At 42.1% G+C, this 20,082-nt stretch overlaps 3 protein-coding genes across 3 annotated transcripts in view; 1 reads left to right on the top strand and 2 right to left on the bottom strand.

The window, feature by feature from the left end:
- LOC129833381 (nuclear factor 1-like) overlaps window positions 1-395 on the bottom strand; it is a 71,755-nt gene extending 71,360 nt beyond the window's left edge. Inside the window, exon 1 of the mRNA XM_055897943.1 lies at window positions 303-395. The gene's annotated coding sequence lies outside the window, so the exon portion shown is untranslated. The remainder of the gene's footprint in view (window positions 1-302) is intronic.
- Window positions 396-609: 214 nt separating this feature from the next.
- On the top strand, window positions 610-1,836 carry LOC129832755 (growth arrest and DNA damage-inducible proteins-interacting protein 1-like). The gene is made up of 2 exons (XM_055896755.1): window positions 610-1,049; window positions 1,443-1,836. Exons 1-2 carry the CDS (start codon window positions 649-651, stop codon window positions 1,738-1,740), a joined length of 699 nt encoding a protein of 232 aa, XP_055752730.1. The 5' UTR covers window positions 610-648; the 3' UTR covers window positions 1,741-1,836.
- A 1,842-nt stretch (window positions 1,837-3,678) lies between these two features.
- LOC129833380 (tetratricopeptide repeat protein 39A-like) lies at window positions 3,679-18,376 on the bottom strand. Its single transcript, XM_055897937.1, has 18 exons — window positions 18,093-18,376; window positions 16,993-17,097; window positions 16,335-16,466; window positions 15,452-15,510; window positions 15,288-15,364; window positions 14,444-14,508; window positions 14,059-14,158; window positions 13,874-13,939; window positions 13,511-13,619; window positions 13,256-13,323; window positions 12,916-12,975; window positions 12,603-12,764; window positions 10,744-10,835; window positions 10,508-10,628; window positions 10,270-10,381; window positions 9,975-10,089; window positions 9,383-9,499; window positions 3,679-6,260 (listed from the first exon to the last, which is right to left on the bottom strand). Exons 1-18 carry the CDS (start codon window positions 18,125-18,127, stop codon window positions 6,149-6,151), a joined length of 1,707 nt encoding a protein of 568 aa, XP_055753912.1. The 5' UTR covers window positions 18,128-18,376; the 3' UTR covers window positions 3,679-6,148.
- Window positions 18,377-20,082: the final 1,706 nt, after the last annotated feature.

Raw genomic sequence — 20,082 nt, 5'->3', positions numbered from 1 at the left:
CCCCTGGCTCTGGTTTTGGCTCTGTTGCCCACCTGCCCACTGCTGGTTCCAGGCCCCACTTGGATCTTGAAAGGACATTTTCCCCAGATTAATTTATAAATTTGAAACTCAAACCCATTGAAAAATAGTTTTCAAACTCAAAGCGGCTTGCAAGAGCGTATGATGGTGGACTCATGAGAGATGTTGATATGATCATCATAATTTAGGTCTGGGGCAGAATTTAACTTCATAAGAAAACAAATAAGTCAGTTATTGAGCATAGCTCTATTTCATATGCACATGAGCTTTTAAAATAGTGTTACCTTTTCCAGCATGACTTCAACTGATAAGACTGATTGGGTACAGTCCACATTCTGTATGGTACAACTTTTCAAAATGAAGGCAATTTTGACATAAACTTCATTATATGCTATGGATAAAAATTTGGCAACACAATACTATTTGTTTTAATTATAACACTGACTAAGCCTATAGCCTAAGAGTTTCAAATCAGAATTGGCAAGACTGTCTTTTGTCACAACACCTTCGATAATCTCTATGAACCTCTTGCTTATGATGATGGCAACAATAAAGGACAGGCGATGTTGTAGTCAGCTATGAGCAATCAAATGTGACGCAACGAGGGTCCTCCGCACTTTGCCACAAAAAATGGCAACCTCCATGCAGTGCAGGAGAACAGCAATATTTAGCTGGGCTATTCGAGGGGTTTCACCCTTAAAATCGTATAATCCTGCCAGCTCACACTGCGGGCTTCTACATCAGATAGCGAATTATAACCCTAAACCACTGAAATTAAATTTGAAAGATCCATACATACCAGATAGGGAAAGTGAGAAAACTCCGGAATGGCAGAAGACAGCGAAGTATGACCGCAAGCTATTCGGCCGGTATGGCTCTTCGTCGGGAATCGACCCTGCAAAGCTGTGGCCTAGCCATGCCCAGCTCGAGGAGATGATCGCAGAGGAGAGGGAATGGAACCCTCCGCTCCAGGTGATGCTGAAGAACGTAGAGGCGAAAACGAAGGAAGCCAATGCGAAACGTCTCGCGAGGTAAACATCCACGCTAACCAAGCTAATACTAGCTATCTTTTTAGGACCTGTCAAGTTACATGTTTGTTTCTACGCAATGTGCCATACTAGATAACATTGAGAGAAATTGAGAATGGTAGTTACTGCATGACATTTGCCGTTATGACTCAAGGCAACTAGTTACATGGGCATGACATCTCTCAATGACAGGCCTCTTGTATGTATGTATAACATAAATAAATATGCCCAACAGTCTGAGGCTTTTGTTCCAATTCATATTGTTCTTTGATAGTGTTGTGGAAGAACAGCATTTCCTTGACAGGTGGATAAAGCTCTGTCTAACCATACCTTTTTATAGTAGCTTTTATGATGACATGATACTTGGCTAACACCCCCTCCTATCTTCTTTTGCAGAGAGAAACTGGTTGCAGCCAATATGGCCAAGATGCCTAAGATGGTGGCTGACTGGAGGAAGGAAAAACGGGAGGCGAAACAGAAGTTGAAAGATGAGAAGGCCCGTCGTGAAAGGCTGCTAGCTGAGGCCAGAGAACGCTTTGGCTACGCTATGGACCCCCGAAGCCCCAAGTTCCTGGAGATGGTCAGTGAAATTGAAAAGGAGGAGAAGAAGAAAAGGAAGCTGATGAAACGTAGACTAAAAGAAGAACAGAGCCAGGTCCCTCCTGCTGCTTCCTCGGCTGCTTCCTCGTCATAAGGCACTGACTTTGTAAATATGACACTTGTAAATGTATTGTTGTCAACTGTGTTTTGAGTTTGGCTGCTATAATAAATAAAACGCACTAGAACTAGGTCTAATGTCTCATCATACTTTACTGACACTCAGGAGTCTTTTTTTACTGAGTTATAGACTAGTAGCTAGTATAGGAAGAATGATTTTTTTGTGTGATATAAACATGTTTATTATTAAAAAAACAAGTACACACTATATTAAACATGCAAAATCCCACCACATTTAGCCATTTGGCAAACTTTTCTTATCCAGAGACACAGCAGGAAAAACAAAGTCACAATCTTGACTAACAGTCTGTCCTCACACATTAAGGGAAGCTGTATGTCATATTTGACCAGCTGTTCTCTGTGGATCGCTTCTAGATGCAGGGGTGGCGGGCCACATCGTTCTGTGTGTACCAGTTGTAGAAGTATGCTACATGGTTGGTCCCTGGAGGTAGAATGCCAGGAGTAGGGGTGGGGCTGTGCCTTGTTAACTGCTGCAAAAAGCTATACTCTGTGGGGTTCGGAGCAGAGGCCAGGGTTCCTTGCAGGTTGTTGCAGTGAAACTGCATGGTGCCACTCCTTAGAGTTCACAAAGAGGATACAGTTTCTGATGGCTGAACCAGCCATCCGGGCAGTTCACAGACGTGGGCTACAGTTGTGAGACCAGTTGGATGTACTGACAAATTCTCTAAAATGACATTGTAGGCAGCTTATGGTAGAGAAATTAACATTAAATTATCTGACAACAGCTATGGTGAACATTCCTGCAGTCAACATGCCAATTGCACTCTCCCTCAAATTGAGACATAGTGGCATTGCATTGTGGGACAAAACTGCACATTTTAGAGTGGCTTTTTATTGTCCCCAGCACAAGGTGCACCTGTGTAATGATCATGCTGTTTAATCAGATTCTTGATATACCACACCTGTCAGATGGATGGATTATCTTGGCAAAGGAGAAAGGCTCGCTAACAGGTATGTAAAAACAAAATGCACAAAAATAAGCTTTTTGTGCGTATGAAAAAGGTGTATCTTTGATTTTGGTGCATGAAACATGGAACCAACACTTTACATGATGCATTTATATTTTTGTTCAGTGTATGAGATATGATTAACATAAAACAGTCAGATCCAAAGACACAGGGTTTGAAATTGGTTAAAGTTAGATTATGGTTACAGAGGGATGAGGCTAGGCATGGGGCTAACCACTTGGCTACCTGCCGCCCCATGATTGACACTGGGTGTGATGTCATGATCCACTGATTAAGTTAACCAAGGAAGTAGCAGGTAAATTTATACACAGTATACAAAACATTAAGAACACCTTCCTAATATTTGAGTTACACCTCCTTTAGCCCTCAGAACATCCTCAATTTGTCAGGGCATGGACTCTACAAGGTGTCGAACATGTTCCACAGGGATCATGACCCATGTTAACTTCAATGTTTCCCACACTTGTGTCAATTTGTCTGGATGTCTTTTGGGTGGAGGACCATTCTTGATACACACAGGAAACTGTTAAATGTGAAAAATCCAGCAGCGTTGCAGTTCTTGACACAAACCGGTGCACCCAGTACCATACCCTGTTCAAAGGCACTTAAATATTTAGTCTTGTCCATTCACCCTCTGAATGGTACACATACACAATCTGTCTCAATTGTCAAGGTGGAAAAATCCTTTAACCTGTCTCTTCCCATTCATCAATAAGGGATCATAGCGCAGTCAGTCTGTCATGCAAAGAGCAGGTTTTCATAATGTTTTGTACACTCTGTGTAGGTGCTAGTCATAAATCATTATCTGTAAAGTCACAAAATATCACCTCTTAATCAAAGTTTGTTATTTATAGGGCAATCTGGACAAGGATGGGTTACACTCGACTGAGATATGCTCCAGTAAAATATTATAAAACAAAAAGGGCTTGTAGCAAATGGACATATTTAATCATGTTTTTCAAATCTTTTAACCACGCCTTTCTTTGTACAAGGTCTTGAGTGACAGTCTAAACTTTATTTGAAGTAATGAATATCAGAGGTTAAACTTATTTCAACTGACTACTTTCCTCTGTAGTTTGCAGCAGGGACAACATACAGTTAAAGTTGGAAGTTTACATAAATGAGTTTAAATGACTCCAACCTAAGTGTCTCCAACCACTCCACACATTTCTTGTTGACAAACTATAGTTTTAGCAAGTTGGTTAGGACATCTACTTTGTGCATGACAAGTAATTTTTTCAACAATTGTTTAAAGACAGATTCCACTTATAATTCACTGTATCACAATTCCAGTTGGTCAGAAGTTTACATACACTAAGTTGACTGTGTCTTTAAACAGCTTGGAAAATTCCAGAAAATGTCATGGCTTTAGAACCATTTGACAGGCTAATTGACATAATTTGAGTCAATTGGAGGTGTACCTGTGGATGTATTTCAAGGCCTACCTTCAAACTCAGTGTCTTTTTGCTTGACATCATGGGAAAATCAAAAGTAATCATAAATTGTAGACCTCTACAGGTCTGCTTCATCCTTGGGAGCAATTTCCAAACGCCTGAAGGTACCACGTTCATCTGTACAAACAATAGTATGCAAGTATAAACACCATGGGACCACGCAGCCGTCATACCGCTCAGGAAGGAGACTCATTCTGTCTCCTAGAGATGAATGTACTTGGGTGCGAAAAGGGCAAATCAATCCCAGAACAGCGAAGGACCTTGTGAAGATGCTGGAGGAAACGGGTACAAAGTATTTATATCCACAGTAAAACGAGTCCTATATCGACATAACCTGAAAGGCCACTCAGCAAGGAAGAAGCCACTGCTCCAAAACCGCCATAAAAAAAAGCCAGACTACGGTTTGCAAATGCACATGGGGACAAAGATCGTACTTTTTGGAGAAATGTCCTCTGGTCTGATGAAACAAAAATAGAACTGTTTGGCCATAATGACCGTCGTTATGTTTGGAGGAAAAAGGGGGAGGCTTGCAGGCCGAAAAACACCATCCCAACCGTGAAGCACGGGGGTGGGAGCATCATGTCGTGGGGGTGCTTTGCTGCAGGAGGGACTGGTGCACTTCACAAAATAGATGGCATCATGAAGATGGAAAATTATGTGGATATATTGAAGCAACATCAAGACATCAGTCAGAAAGTTAAAGCTTGGTCGCAAATGGTCTTCCAAATGGACAATGACCCCAAGCATACTTTCAAAGTTGTGGCAAAATGGCTTAAGGACAACAAAGTCAAGATATTGGAGTGGCCATCACAAAGCCCTGACCTCAATCCTCTAGAAAATTTGTGGGCAGAACTGAAAATTCATGTGTGAGCAAGGAGGCCTACAAACCTGACTCAGTTACACCAACTCTGTCAGGAGGAATGGGCCAAAATCCACCCAATTTATTGTGGGAAGCTTGTGGAAGGCTATCCAAAACATTTGACCCAAGTTAAACAATTTAAAGGCAATCCTACCAAATACTAATTGAGTGCATGTAAACTTCTAACCCTCTGGGAATGTGATGAAAGAAATAAAATCTGAAATAAATAATTCTCTCTCCTATTATTCTGACATTTCACATTCTTAAAATAAAGTGGTGATCCTAACTGACCTAAGACAGGGAATTTTTACTAGGATTAAATGTCAGGAATTGTGTAAAACTGAGTTTAAATGTATTTGGCTAAGGTGTATGTAAACTTCTGACTTCAACTGCAGCATGACCTATTGATTATTAAGGTTCTTCTACATCCACTATACATAAATGTTAATACATTTGTTAAAATAACTCGGATCAAAGCAATGTCATACGTTATGTAGTCATATGTCTGTCTTATTCAGTTATCACTAAAGGGGTGCTTTGTCAAAATGCTTACAGTAATACTCAATCACTTTTGGAGAAGTTAAAAGCAAAACTCTACCTCACATCAGAACATACAAACATTACTTACATTGTTAATAAGTTCATTTCAACATGTTTTTCCCCACAAAAAAATGTAGATATAATGTATTCAAATTGTTTTGATCAACTGCCTCCCATCTACTGTTATGGGTTACCAGTGCAGTGATGTAAGTACCACACATTCAAACACTGAAGATAGAAGCCGAACCTAACCACAGATGTAGGATCAGGGTGTTCATCACCCAGTAGGTGGATATAATGCCTGACCTAGAACCAGCAGGTAGAGGCAACTTTTACCAACTCCCATTCAAAACTCAAGTGTTTTAAATCAGGGAGAGACCACCATCCATGAAGGACAGAGACTTTCACCACAAAGCAAGTAACATTGAGGCAGTGATCAAAGTGGCTGAGGATTAAAAAAAAGAGAGCAGGTCTTCCTGGAACATCTACACATGGCAGGGGAAGCAAGTCCAGTGCGTGGTGAGCACAATGACACCTGTTATACTACAGTGGTGTGATTTCATCTTGGTCACTAGTGTCAGCCTTGAGTTTGGAGAGAGCAGCATGGATCCTGAACTGTGTGCGTGACTCCATAGAGTACTCCTTGTAGTTAGTTCTGAGGGAACAGAACAAAGTGGATCGGAATCATGAGTAAGACTTAGTAACATTGTATGTGTACACGCAAAGCTCCAAAAGTATTGGGACAGTGACATGTTTTGGCTCAGTACTCCAGCACGTTGTACTTTAACCCGTATCATTTCAAATCCAGACTGTCAGCTGACAGTTTGCACTTTAACCTCATCGTCATTGTAAAATTTAAAATCCAAAGTGCTGAGTACAGAGCCAAAACAAAAAGGCACTGTCCCAATACTTTGAGCTCACGGTATCTTGCAGAAGTCACCAATCCTGGTCCTGTAGAGCAAAATAGTGTGCAGGATTTTGTTCCAGTCTAGCCTCAATACAACCAATTCAAATACAATTTTATTTGTCACATGCGCCAAATACAACAGGTGTAGGTACGTAGACCTTACCGTCAAATGCTTACAAGCACTTAACAAAAATAGAGTCAACTTCATTGTTGGTTAAGAAAATATTTACAAAATAAATGAAAAAAATAAGAGCAACAATAAAATAACAAGGCTATATACAGGGGGTACCGGTACCAAGTCAATGTGCGGGGTACAGGTTAGTTGAGGTAATATGTACATGTAGGTAGGGCTAAAGTGACTATGCATAGATAAACAGCGAGTAGCAAATAGTCAATGCAAATAGTCTGGGTAGCAATTTTATTAGCTGTTCAGCAATCTTATGGCTTGGGGGGGGTAGAAGCTGTTCAGAAGTCTTTTGGACCTAGACTTGGCGCTCCGGTACCACTTGCCGTGCAGTAGCAGAGAGAACAGTTTATGACTAGGGTGGCTGGATTATTTGGTCATTTTTAAGGCCTTCTTCTGACACCGCCTAGTATAGAGGTCCTGGATGTCAGGAAGCTTGGCTCCAGTGATGTATTGGGCCGAACGCACTACCCTCTAGTCTAGTGCCTTGCGGTTCGGAAGCAGAGCAGTTGCCATACCAGGCGGTGATGCAACCAGTCAGGATGCTCTCGATGGTGCAGCTGTAGAATTTTGAGGATCTGAGTACCCATGCCAAATCTTTTCAGTCTCATGAGGGGGAATAAGCATTGTCGTGCCCTCTCGCCACGACTGTCTTGGTGTGTTTGGACCATGATAGTTTGTTGGATGTGGACACCAAGGCACTTGAAGCTCAACCTGCTCCACTATAGCCCCGTCGATAAGAATGGAGCCGTGCTTAGCCCTTCTTTTCCTGTAGTCCACGATCACCTCCTTTGTCTTGATCACGTTGAGAGGTTTTCCTGGCCCCACACTTCAAGATCTCTGACCTCCTTCCTATAGGCTGTCTCATCGTTGTCGGTGATCAGGCCTACCATCGCTGTGTGCAAACTTAATGGTGTTGGAGTCGTGCTTGGCCATGCAGTCGTGGGTGAACAGGAGTACAGGAGGGGACTGAGCATGCACCCCTGAGGGGCCCCCCGTGTTGAGGATCAGCATGGCAGATGTGTTGTTGCCTACCCTTACGACCTGAGGGAGGCCCGTCATGAAGTCCAGAATCCAGTTGCAGAGGGTGGTGTTTAGTCCCAGGGTCCTTAGCTTAGTGATGAGCTTTGAGGGCACTATGGTGTTGAACACTGAGCTGTAGTCAATGAACAGCATTGTCAAGTAGGTGTTCCTTTTGTCTAATCTCTATTGCACTCTATTGAGTGCAATAGAGATTGCGTCATCTGTGGATCTGTTGGGGCAGTATGCAAATTGGAGTCAGCCTAGGGTTTCTGGGATGATGGTGTTGATGTGAGCCATGACCAGCCTTTCAAAGCTCTTCATGGCTACATACGTGAGTGCTACGGGATTCAATCTTAGTCCTGTATTTACGCTTTGCCTGTTTGATGGTTTGTCTGAGGGCATAGCGGGATTTCTTATAAGCGTCCGGGTTAGAGTCCCGCTCCTTAAAAGCGGGAGCTAACGACTAGCTCAGTGCGGATGTTGCCTGTAATCCATGGCTTCTGGTTGCGGTATGTACGTACGGTCACTGTGGGGACGACTTCGATGCACTTATTGATGAAGCCAATGACTGATGTGGTGTACTCAAATCCATCGGAAGAAACCCAAAACATATTCCAGTCTGTGCTAGCAAAACAGTCCTGTAGCTTGGCATCTGTGTCATCTGACCAATTCTGTAAGTCACTGGTACTTCTTGCTTTAGTTTTTGCTTGTAAGCAGGAAATCAGGAGGATACAATTATGGTTAGATTTGACAAATGGAGGGCGGGGGAGAGCTTGTACAAGTCTCTGTGTGTGGAGTAAAGATGGCCTAGAGTTCCTCCCCTCCCTCGTGGCACATGTAACATGCTGGCAGAAATGAGGTAAAACGGATTTAAGTTTCCCTCCATTAAAGTCCCCAGCCACTAAAAACACTGCCTCTGGATGAGCATTTTCTTGTTTGCTTATGGCTTTATACAACTCGTTGAGTGAGGTCTTAGTACCAGCATCGGTTTGTGGTGGTAAATAGACAGCTCTGAAAAATATAGATAAACTCTTGGTAAATAGTGTGGTCTACAGCCTATCATGAGATACTCTACCTCAGGTGAGCAAAACGTAGAGACTTCCTTTATTTGATTTGTGCACCAGCTGTTATTGACAAAGACACAGACTGGCACCCCTACTCTTACCAGAGGGAGCTGTTCAGTCTTGCCGGTGCACAGAAAAACCAGCCAACTGTATATTATCCATGTCGTCGTTCAGCCACGACTCAGGGAAACATAAGATATTAGTTTTTGTTTTTTATACCCCTTTGGTAGGATAGTCTTGAACGGAGCTCCTACAGTTTACATTGGCTAATAGGACGGATATTAGAGGCCCCTGTATCTGCAATACTTGTTAAATATTATTTTTTTGGTCCAGTTCGAGGTGAGTAATCGCTGTTCTGATATCCAGAAGCTCTTTTTGGGTCATAAGAGACGCGGGAAAAACATTATGTACAAAATAAGTTACAAATAATTGGTTAGGAGCCCGTAAAAACAGCAGCCATCTCCTCCGGTGCCATTCTTTTCAACTAACCAATCAACAGAATCTTCATTAGTTTAATAAGGTGTTTTAATGTCAAGCTGGAATGTAAGCCTGCTACAGCTTGCAGGCTGTATTGGAACAACCAGTAAGAGATGACTCACTTGGCTTTCACCAGTAGTTTGATGGCCTCCTCCTTGCGGCCGGTGTCTATGTAGACCACACTGAGCTCCAGCAGAGCGTTGGGCACCAGGTAATGGTCAAACTTGATCTTCTTCTCACTGGAGGTTAGAGAACAGATGGCCATATCATTAATCTCTTAGTCGTTTACACTGAACATGTTCATATATCACTGACTGTTCTAAAAACACATTTCTAGACATTATTCAGAGTGCATTTCACTGCTATGAGGTCCTACCCTCCTCCATAACACTGCATTGTTCAACTTGCTATGATAAAACATTGGTGTGGTTAAATCAAACAAAGAACACATTGTTTGATTAAATACCATGAAAATATTTCCTTTTAGCATGGATGAGTCTGTTAAAAAAAGTGACACTCTGGACCTAAGGAAGAATAGCTGCTGTTTTGGCAACGGCTAATAGGGATCCGAATAAACCAATAAACTAATTTTATAACCTCTCAGCAAACATGTTACGCATGCGTCGGCATGTATTTACCATTTTGTTATACAACACACAGACTCCAGGTGTGTATAAATGAAAGATACCCAGACTAAAAGACTCCCAACGTCACCTGTTGTACACCTTGCTGAAGCATTCCTCTGCAGCCTGAATGTGTCCCTGGTTCTTCAGACACAGCCCCTTCAGTAGGTGGATCACACAGCGGTCATCCACTAAATACTCATTCGCTTCCAAAACAAAACACAGATTATAAAACCAAGCATTCAAAATTATTCAACACAGGCTCAAGCAGAATGTGTGTAAAATCTGTCTTTATCCATTCTCTTTTGGTGATATTATAAGAGTGGTTATTGTTTCATGACCAGCTTAGGCAAGCAGGCTGGTTAGCCCCAGACAGGTTGCAATACCGGGAAATTCCAGCAGGGTGCGCTCTGCCTCCACCAGTGTCTGCAGCATGCCCTCGGTCAGCTCTGGCCGCTTGCTGATCATGGAGAAGCCGTTCCACATGTACATCATCTCCTACAACACAATGTAGCAAGAGATAATACTGTCAGAACCACAAATACAAGTGACCCTTACCATTTTAGCAACAGATTTGTGCATGCCTTTATGCAGCTTTGCGTATGTGTGTTTGTGGGGTCTCACCAGCACAGGTACTGGGAGCCTCACTGGGCAGCTAGCTTTGTAACGTCTAGCCTTGCGAATGGCAAACTTCTCTGTGGGTGGAGACTTCCCTGCTATCTTTTGCTTGAAGGTGGACACCTGTCTAAGAGAGCGGGCAAAGACAGAAAAATAGAAGGGGCCAGGAAAGAGGGTGGTCACAATGAAACGGGACTGGGGAATTTCAAGTTATGTTTTTGTTGTGATGAGCATGTGTTTACCTGAAAAGCTCCACCTCATCTTCTCCAAAAGGCCTAGCCTCCCCCGGAGCAAGCATGCTCAGGTAAGCAGCCTTCATGTACACATACATGGCCTGAAGGAAAGACAAGCCTTATTCAGTCAGGACCCAGCCATACAGTAAGTACAGTCGTGGCCAAAAATTGAGAATGACATCAATATTACATTTTCACAAAGTCTGCTGCCTCAGTTTGTATGATGGCAATTTGCATATACTCCAGAATGTTATGAAGAGTGATCAGATGAATAGCAATTAATTGCAAAGTCCCTCTTTTCCATGCAAATTAACTGAATCCCCAAAACATTTCCACTGCATTTCAGCCCTGCCACAAAAGGACCAGCTGACATGTCAGTGATTCTCTCGTTAACACAGGTTTGAGTGTTGACGAGGACAAGGCTGGAGATCACCCTCATGCTGATTGAGTTCGAATAACAGACTGGAAGCTTCAAAAGGAGGGTGGTGCTTGGAATCATTGTTCTTCCTCTGTCAATCATGGTTAACTGCAAGGAAACACGTGTCGTCATCATTGCTTTGCACAAAAAGGGCTTCACAGGCAAGGATATTGCTGCCAGTAAGATTGCACCTAAATCAACCATTTATCGGATCATCAAGAACTTCAAGGAGAGCGGTGAAGATGGCTTCAGGGCGCCCAAGAAAGTCCAGCAAGCACCAGGACCGTCTCCTAAAGTTGATTCAGCTGCAGGATCGGGGCACCACCAGTACAGAGCTTGCTCAGGAATGGCAGCAGGCAGGTGTGAGTGCATCTGCACGCACACAGTGAGGCAAAGACTGATGATGGCCTGGTGTCAAGAAGGGCAGCAAAGAAGCCACTTCTCTCCAGGAAAAACATCAGGGACAGACTGATATTCTGCAAAAGGCACAGGGATTGGACTGCTGAGGACTGGGTTAAAGTCATTTTCTCTGATGAATCCCCTTTCCGATTGTTTGGGGCATCCGGAAAAAAGCTTGTCCGGAGAAGACAAGGTGAGCGCTACCATCAGTCCTGTGTCATGCCAACAGTAAAGCATCCTGAGACCATTCATGTTTGGGGTTGCTTCTCAGCCAAGGGAGTGGGCTCACTCACAATTTTGCCTAAGAACACAGCTATGAATAAAGAATGGTACCAACACATCCTCCGAGAGCAACTTCTCCCAACCATCCAGGAACAGTTTGGTGACGAACATGCCCTTTCCAGCATGATGGAGCACCTTGCCATAAGGCAAAAGTGATAACTAAGTGGCTCAGGAAACAAAACATCAATATTTTGGGTCCATGGCCAGGAAACTCCCCAGACCTTAAACCCATTGAGAACTTGTAGTCAATCCTCAAGAGGCAGGTGGACAAACAAAACCCCACAAATTCTGACTAACTCCCAGCATTGATTATGCAAGAATGGGCTGTCATCAGTCAGGATGTGGCCCAGAAGTTAATTGACAGCATGCCAGGGCAGATTGCAGGGGTCTTGAAAAAGAAGGGTCAACACTGCAAATATTGACTCTTTGCATCAACTTCATATAATTGTCAATAAAAGCCTTTGACACTTATGACACGTGTAATTATACTTCAGTTTTCCATAGTAACATCTGACAAAAATATCTAAAGACACTGAAGCAGCAAACTTTGTGGAAAATAATATTTGTAATTTTCAAAACTTTTGGCCACAACTGTAAAGTTTAATAATGTCAAGTCTGTTGGGATAAAAATACTGCATTGGCTTTAAAAGCCATACATTTAGCGGGTAGGTCAAATTGACTGAATTCAATTAAGAGTGTCTGCTCAAGTGGTTTTGTCATCTTAAATTGGTTCCTAGGCTGTACTCAACACTACAGCACACTCTCTTGCCTTGGACCAGCGGCTCTCATTGCTCAGTAGATCAGCATAAAAGTAGGCCATCCGCCACACGCACTTGTAGGTGAAGCACCACATCAGCTCCCAGTAGCACATGTGGTGAAACTGCTTCCACTGCTGCCGAGCTTTGCAGCCATCCTCAAACAGCACCACCGCCTGGTGACATATCATCATTACAGTACACCCCACCAGCAAACCACAGGCCCACACTGATCTCATTCTAGGCCTATCAATACAAACACCACTGCTAAATATGACTGGAAAAACAGACAGATAGCATAACATAGACATGAAGTTTGAGGCTCACCTCATCAATGTTCCCCTTGATTGCCTCAGCCCTACCTGCAAAGAAGAGAAATATGGCCCCCTGAAGGGAAGTGGAGAGAAATGTAAACATTCTCTGATAACACCATATATAATACTTTGGCGGTGGCTAGCACTTGTAAAATTACATACTTACACAATGGTAGCTCAAGCATAAGCACCTCCTCTGACTAAATGACCTCTCTCTTAGTCAGTGCATTACTTACCCACATTCTAAAACTATTACTTTAGAATGTGTTTGCCCAGAAGTCACATTGTGTTCCATACAGAGTTGAGTTTGCTTTGGGCTGGGTGAGAGCCTGGGGAGGAGGAGTGTCACTCACCTGTGGGTAGCGGAGCCGGAAAGGCTTCAGCAGCTTCTCAGCATCAGCCACGTCCCCCTCACCGGTCCCTGTAGAGTGATAAAGAACTCAATAAGATGTATGGACAAAACCAGAAACTCAAACACAGTCTACCCTCTCGTTCTTTATCTCTCGCTCTTTCACACATGCGTGTATGTGATATATAATTGTGTCATTTCCGAACAGCCAAGTCAGTTGTGATCTCCATTCACTTCCTGGTTGTGAAGAGTAGAGTACCGAGTATGAAGGTGAGGAAGGTGTAGTAACAGAGCAACAGCAAGGCACACAGCATGGAACGCAGGTTGTTTGTAGTGGCACCATCATTCAGCTGGGACAGACCATACTCCTGCACACAATAACATACAATATATACTGAGAGGGGGGAGACAGAGACAACCTGTAAAGCAGGGCTGCCCAACGCTGTTCCTTTAGAGCTGCTGCCATGTAGAGCATCTAGCAAACAGGATTATAATAATGACCTGCTTGTTAAGGTGAATCATGTTAATTAACTACAGCAGGCTACCTCTCCAGAAACAGGGTTGGGCAGCCCTGATGTAAACCAATCACTTTCTAGACACAAGTTAGAATGAGCAACTATACCTTGTCTCCAGAGAAGCCAGCAAACTCTAAAACTTTGAGTAACCGAGGTGGAAACATGGAAAGAGTCTGGAAGACAGCACAGAATCCTGTGATACAGCGTAACGTCTGACTGACACGTGCTAAAACACACAATTATCTAACAAATTGACCATTAAATGGAATACGGGGATGCTTGTGGGACATACCAAGTTGAATGCTCCGATCCCAAAAGACACCCCTCCCTCTAAGTGAATGTGGTTGGGTCCAAGGAGAGAGCTGTTAGACTGTAGGAAGGTGTGCAGCTCCCTGTGTCATAAAAGGCAATTATGTCATTCATAGTCTAACATGATTATATTATAGGCTGTAATAATGCCTGGTTATTACACAATAAAAACACATCTAAATGACTGATAACGATAGACACTTACCAGAAAAAATTGCCATTATTGTTAACATCTGAGCACAGTCTTATTGTAATAGCAGTGCATAATTTGGTAAATAGAACTATTGATTCCACATGTTGATTCACAATCCCACTGTGTGAGCCTGTTTAATGTGAGAACCATTCCTGCCTTTCTCCTGCAAACTTACTTGTAAATCAGATAACTGTTGCGTACTTTGATTCCTCCTTTGATAAAACTCACCATGTTCTCATCCTTGAGGAAGAGGGAAAATAAAACATTTTAACAAAAGGTGTCAACTGGTGAGACAGTAATGTACTGTATTCACAAATGAATGAGAGGACAGGGGAAACCTGTTGGATCGCTCTTTAAAAACTATGCACAGACGCAAAACACCAAGAAGCAGGAAGGAAAACTACAACAATGTGTTTCATCGACCGATATCTAATCAGTTGGACACAGTTATCATACATACAGGTAACTGTCAAAATAAAGGAAACATCAGCATAAAGTGTCCTAATAGGGCCACCAGAACAGCTTCAATGCTCCTTGGCATAGATTCTACAAGTTTCTGGAACTCTATTGGAGGGACGAAACACCATTCTTCCACAAAAAAAATCACATAATTTGGTGTTTTGTTGATGGTGGTGGAAAACGCTATCTCAAGCGCCGCTCCAGAATCTCCAATAAGTGTTACATTGGGTTGAGATCTGATGACCGAGAGACAGACATACACATGCACCTACTTTCAAGCCCTTATGCTCCCTTGAGACCCCTCTTTCAAAGTAACTGATCTCTTCTTCTAATGGGCAACTAGGCCTTAAGCATGATGGGATGTTAATTGTTTAACTTACTCAGAAAACCACACCTATGTGGAAGCACCGGCTTTCAATATACATTGTATCCCTCATTTACTCAAGCGTTTCCTTTATTTTGGCATTTACCTGTGCATTAATGCTAAACTAAAAACACCAGCAGTGTCATTAACCAGGATCAGTAAGATTTAGAGTTGAGGACAGGAGGACCTGTCTTACCTGTAGGAAGGTGAGAGCAGCCCTTTGGAGCAAGCATTCAGCATAACACGCATCAGCATGGAGAGCTTGGAGCTGCTCTGCAAACCCACACACACCCGGTCAGTGGCTATTTGAAATCTGCCATAATAATAGTCTGAGATGCCCAATTATAAAAGCGCACTTACCTTCAGTTAGACGCTCTCCGGGTGATTTACTGATATTGCTAGGGGACTTTCGTCGAAACCTAAGAAGAAATGAGACCAACTATGAGCGTAAGACTAAAACAATTACATCTCATTGAGCAATGCATGCTTCTCATGTTAATCACATGGGCATTAATGTGGAACATTATAATAACACATGACAGCCTTTTGGCCACCTCCAGCAATCTCATGTGTCCTTGCTTGCTGTAGGCCAGAGGTGTCATTCATTCCATGGAGGGCTTAGTGTCTGTAGGTTTTTGCTTTCAATTAAGCCCTAGACAACCAGGTGTGGGGAGTTCCTTACTAATTAGGGACCTTAATTCATCAATTAAGTACACGGCTACAAGGTGAAAACCCGCAGCCACTCAGCTTAGTGGAATGAGTTTGACACCTGTGCTGTAGGCCCCTCAAACTCACCTCTGGACTTCGAAGCCAATTCCAGTGCTTGTTTTTATTGTTCCCATCTAAGATCAGGGACTGATTTATACCTGGCAATTAATTATCAGGTAGAACAGAAAACCAGCAGGCTCCTGACCTCGTAGGGTGAGAGTTGAATACCCCTGCTGTAGGCCATCAATAGAGCTGCTCTGGCCATGCAAACACAGGCAAATTCCAGCCGGGGCGTTAAGAGACCTTGTTGCCATGTAAAGGCTCTCATTTGCCTGCAGGTTATGGCTGATGGACAGGACACTAATAGCTCTAGTAGCATATTAGGCCTCACTGTTAGATGCCAGACCAACTGTTAGAATATTCCAGGATTTCCCTCTATTTATCTTTTCTGGATGTTGCTTGTGTCTATAATATGAGCTAATGTGTTAAAGAGGACATGAAACAGATGAGTGTCCATATATAGTAGCATCCTCACCTCTGGCAGACCTCCTGGGCACTCTTCATGGTGTTGCCTGCATTGACGATGTCATCCTGCTGGAAGGTCATCATAGCCTGCATCTCCAGAACAGTGGCGTAGATCAGAGCATGGTACATGCTCTCTTTCACCCTTCAACGCAACACACAACATCATCATCATACACACCTCACTGACAATCAGAAAACAGCAAGTATTTATTGTCCAGCGAACATTTTAATTTCCTTTCGGGAAAAAAATGTCCCTTCCAATATAGACTGGCTTTACCTATTGATAATGAGGAAAGACAGAGTAGCCAACAACAGACACCTAATTATTTTCCTATTTCACTCCAGCAGTATGGTGTTTATTTTCCAGGGCCTCTGTTCTGCCCGTTGAGCCCTGGGCGTCAGCTTCAGTAAACACTACATATCCTGGAGAAGTAGCAGGAAGTGCAGGAAGCCTTGAGTAGCAGGAAGTGTGACACTTCACTGTACTACACCACAATACCACTGTACAACATCACACCTCAACGGTGATGATGTTGGACTAAGTTACACACCACTCAATGACAAAAGGCTAAAGGCTGCACAAATATACTTCAATACACCCTGTACATGCTAATTGGCCAATGGAGAGTTTGAAGCCCACTTTAGTCCAGAGAGAGTGGCACTGTTACCGTGGCCGCAGTTTGTCCAGGCTCTCACTGAAGTGGTTGTTGAGGAAGAGGTCCAGGGCCTCCATACACTCCTCAAGGCACACCTGCAGGGTCATCTGTGAGGAGCTGCGCACACACACTACAATGGTTACATGACAGTAAGTATCAGCTTTAGTATCATCTTTCTTCCTGAGAGAAAGAAAATAGGTAATGGAAGGGCTCTAAAGCCCGTAGGTAAGTTGCCTGCAACCATGTCAATACACATGCATCCACCTGTTCACAGCAGTCTTCACACACTGCTCAGTGTCTCTTACCTTCATTACTGCATTGTTGGGTTTAGAGCTTGCAAGAAATGCATTTCCTTGTACTTGTGCACATAACATTAAAACCTGGCACGGATGGATCTGAAGCTCTCTGATGTACAGTAAAAAGAAAATGTAAGAATACCCTTTTGGCCAAGCTAGTCCTGTCATTCTCAAATGTATGCATTTATTTATATTAAGAACTCTTAGAAATAAGCTGCAAGATGATCTAAGGAATCCTGCCTTCTTGTACGACTTCAAGATGTGGATACAGTGGATTTCCCCCTCCACAAAGAGCTCGTCAACATAAAACATGTTGTGAGTAATATGTGGAAACATGAAATAAACAAGCACTAAACTGAAACTACACTTCACAGGAATAAGTTAGAACGGAGGAGAGAGTCATTCTAAAATAAATAAGATATCTTCAGCTATTAATGCATTGGTTGGTCTTTTGTTGAATTATTTAAATACTCATGAATCAGATGTACTCAATCCAAAATACATTTCTCAAATAAACCCTCACAAAATATTATTGTTAAACTACCATCTTGACCCTGTCCATCTCAATGTCAACACAACACCAATGTAAAGAGGAAAATAACTTTTTAAATATCTTAAATAACTTCTGAATAAAGTAATGTAACAAAGTTACTTGATCAGTAAGAACTTGTACTGACAATATATAAAACAAATCGGCGTATTTACATTAGTTAAATTGATGTTGAATAACTAACTATATAAACCGAACAACCAAGATATATATAAAAAAAAAAAGTTCCGTGCAGTAGGCCAAGCTGTCCCGACGTTGAAACTTACTTCGCCGCCGCAGGTGCATTTTTCCCATTGGACATTTTTTATTCCGGGCACTCTGCCCAAAACACCTGTCGAAAAGTAGCCTACTCAGAACGGTTTGAGGAAAAACATTAACTAGCAAATTGTCTTAATAACAAGCTGGGTGGAGGGTTGATTGATTCCGCTTTAAGAACAGAAGTTGCATTGAGCTGTGGAATCTTGTTGGGATTGTAACTTGAGAAGAAGAGTAGCAGAGAAGCGTCAAGTGCTCGAAAACGGTGTGGGAATAGAAACGAGGATTGGAACGACTCCTCCTTCAACATCCGTAGGCTCAATGGGTCATGTCTAGAAGGGATATTGCTTTTGTCAAATTGACGTAAAAAGTATATATATTTTTTGCTTCATTTTAGCTAACCCTAAACATTTTCGTAACGTTAACCTAATTATCCTAACCTGCTACATGAATTATCCTAACCTGCTGCGTAAATTCTCCTAAAACTGCTACGAAAATGTTTTGACAAAAACCGTATCCCTTCCAGACAAAACCGTCTCAATGCCACGAACACTTTGCAAACCTGCCATAATCTTTAAAGCACACACACAATGGCTGCTATAGTCATTAGTCTATAATATGGCCATGGCCCATTTTATGCATATCTTGGCAAAATAACAGGATAAGAAACTGCAGTTTTCTAACAGCCTACATTTTATATTAAGTCATTAATTCGGGATTATATTATTTGTGTGTTTGACTCAGAAAATAAAGGAAAATGTCACACGCCAAGCCTCTCTTATATGTGACCCTTTACATATTAACAATGTTCTGTAAACTGTATAACTCACTGGAGATGGAAAACCCTAAAAGTAAACACCAGTTCAAATGAATTCCAGTCTCACTGAAGTTATATAGAGCCCCACAGTGGAGGTGTCAAAATACCATAAAACCTAGCGGTCAGACAGGGAAATGGTTCCGGTCGTTTTTCCTCCATTCATTTTTCCCATAGGGGATTTTAGAAACACTTAAAATAAGGACTGTGTTTTGTGTAGGCTTACCTTGGCATGGTGTTTTGATAGCAATGTAAATCTCTATCGGACAAGATGCATTTTATCAATATATTCAGCTCTATTTACACTCAGATTCGAAAATCCTAATTAGCATCAAAGTAGACATCATGCAAAACTACAAATCCCTGCACATCATCAGTAGCTGACACCTTTACTAACAGTTATTTTGTCAATTTAAAGCTTCCACAACAGTTCACAGAATTGTCTATTTAAAGAAATGTAGCCAATTTATTAAATTACTACATTTAACTAACAGTAGTAATCCAGAGATTCTTACCTTCTCGTCCAGATCATCATGGCATTTGTAGTTCTTTATGACAGCCACATTAACAGCTTATTAGCGTTTCATTTTTGGGAGGTAAATAGATGGGAGGTTATTGATAAAAGTTACCTTGTCCTAGAGAGATTTACAGTTATCAAAATGTCACACCAGGGTAAGCCTTCACAAACACAGCCCTTATTTGAAATGTTTCTAAAATCCCCTATGGAAAAAATGAAATGTGGAAAAACAATTGTAATTATTCGCCCGTTTTATGGGTATTATGACTCACACGGTGGTACTCTATAACCAGCTGTTATAAACACCCCCATTTCTTTCCATTTGATCACTGAAGAATTATTGTACAAAATGTGTACTGAACACCCTTTTAATTCAGTTAGGAATTAATCTAAAGCTCAATCGGCAAGGTTACAGTATTATTCAACTTTATGGTGAACACTATAACTGTAATGTCTAACTCTGATGTTTGCCTGTTTAGTACATGATGTTTAGTACAGTACATATTGTTGGTCTCTTTCCAATAAAGATTGATCAAGCATGAGGAAGCCAAAGTCATACACAAAATCCCCTGTGATGTGGACAGACAGTCATGTAAACACAGGGATTTTAGATGTGGCCTTCAAGTGTCACTTTTTGAATAAGACATTACGAACAATAGTGGCAATAGAT

Source organism: Salvelinus fontinalis, chromosome 34 (assembly GCF_029448725.1).
Source record: "Salvelinus fontinalis isolate EN_2023a chromosome 34, ASM2944872v1, whole genome shotgun sequence".
Lineage (NCBI taxonomy): Eukaryota > Metazoa > Chordata > Actinopteri > Salmoniformes > Salmonidae > Salvelinus > Salvelinus fontinalis.
This window is presented reverse-complemented; position numbering and strand designations above follow the sequence as displayed.

Excerpts from the sequence above, each read along its gene's own strand:
- LOC129833380 (XM_055897937.1), bottom strand. The coding sequence starts at position 18,127 with ATGTCCAATGGGAAAAATGCACCTGCGGCGGCGAA. Across the intron at positions 14,509-15,287 it reads CTGCTCTCACCTTCCTACAG|GATGAGAACATGGTGAGTTT; the intron begins GTAAGACAGGTC and ends CTCTTCCTCAAG. Across the intron at positions 13,324-13,510 it reads CTTCCTCACCTTCATACTCG|GGACCGGTGAGGGGGACGTG; the intron begins GTACTCTACTCT and ends ATCACTCTACAG.
- LOC129832755 (XM_055896755.1), top strand. The coding sequence starts at position 649 with ATGGCAACCTCCATGCAGTGCAGGAGAACAGCAATATTTAGCTGGGCT. Across the intron at positions 1,050-1,442 it reads AATGCGAAACGTCTCGCGAG|AGAGAAACTGGTTGCAGCCA; the intron begins GTAAACATCCAC and ends CTTCTTTTGCAG.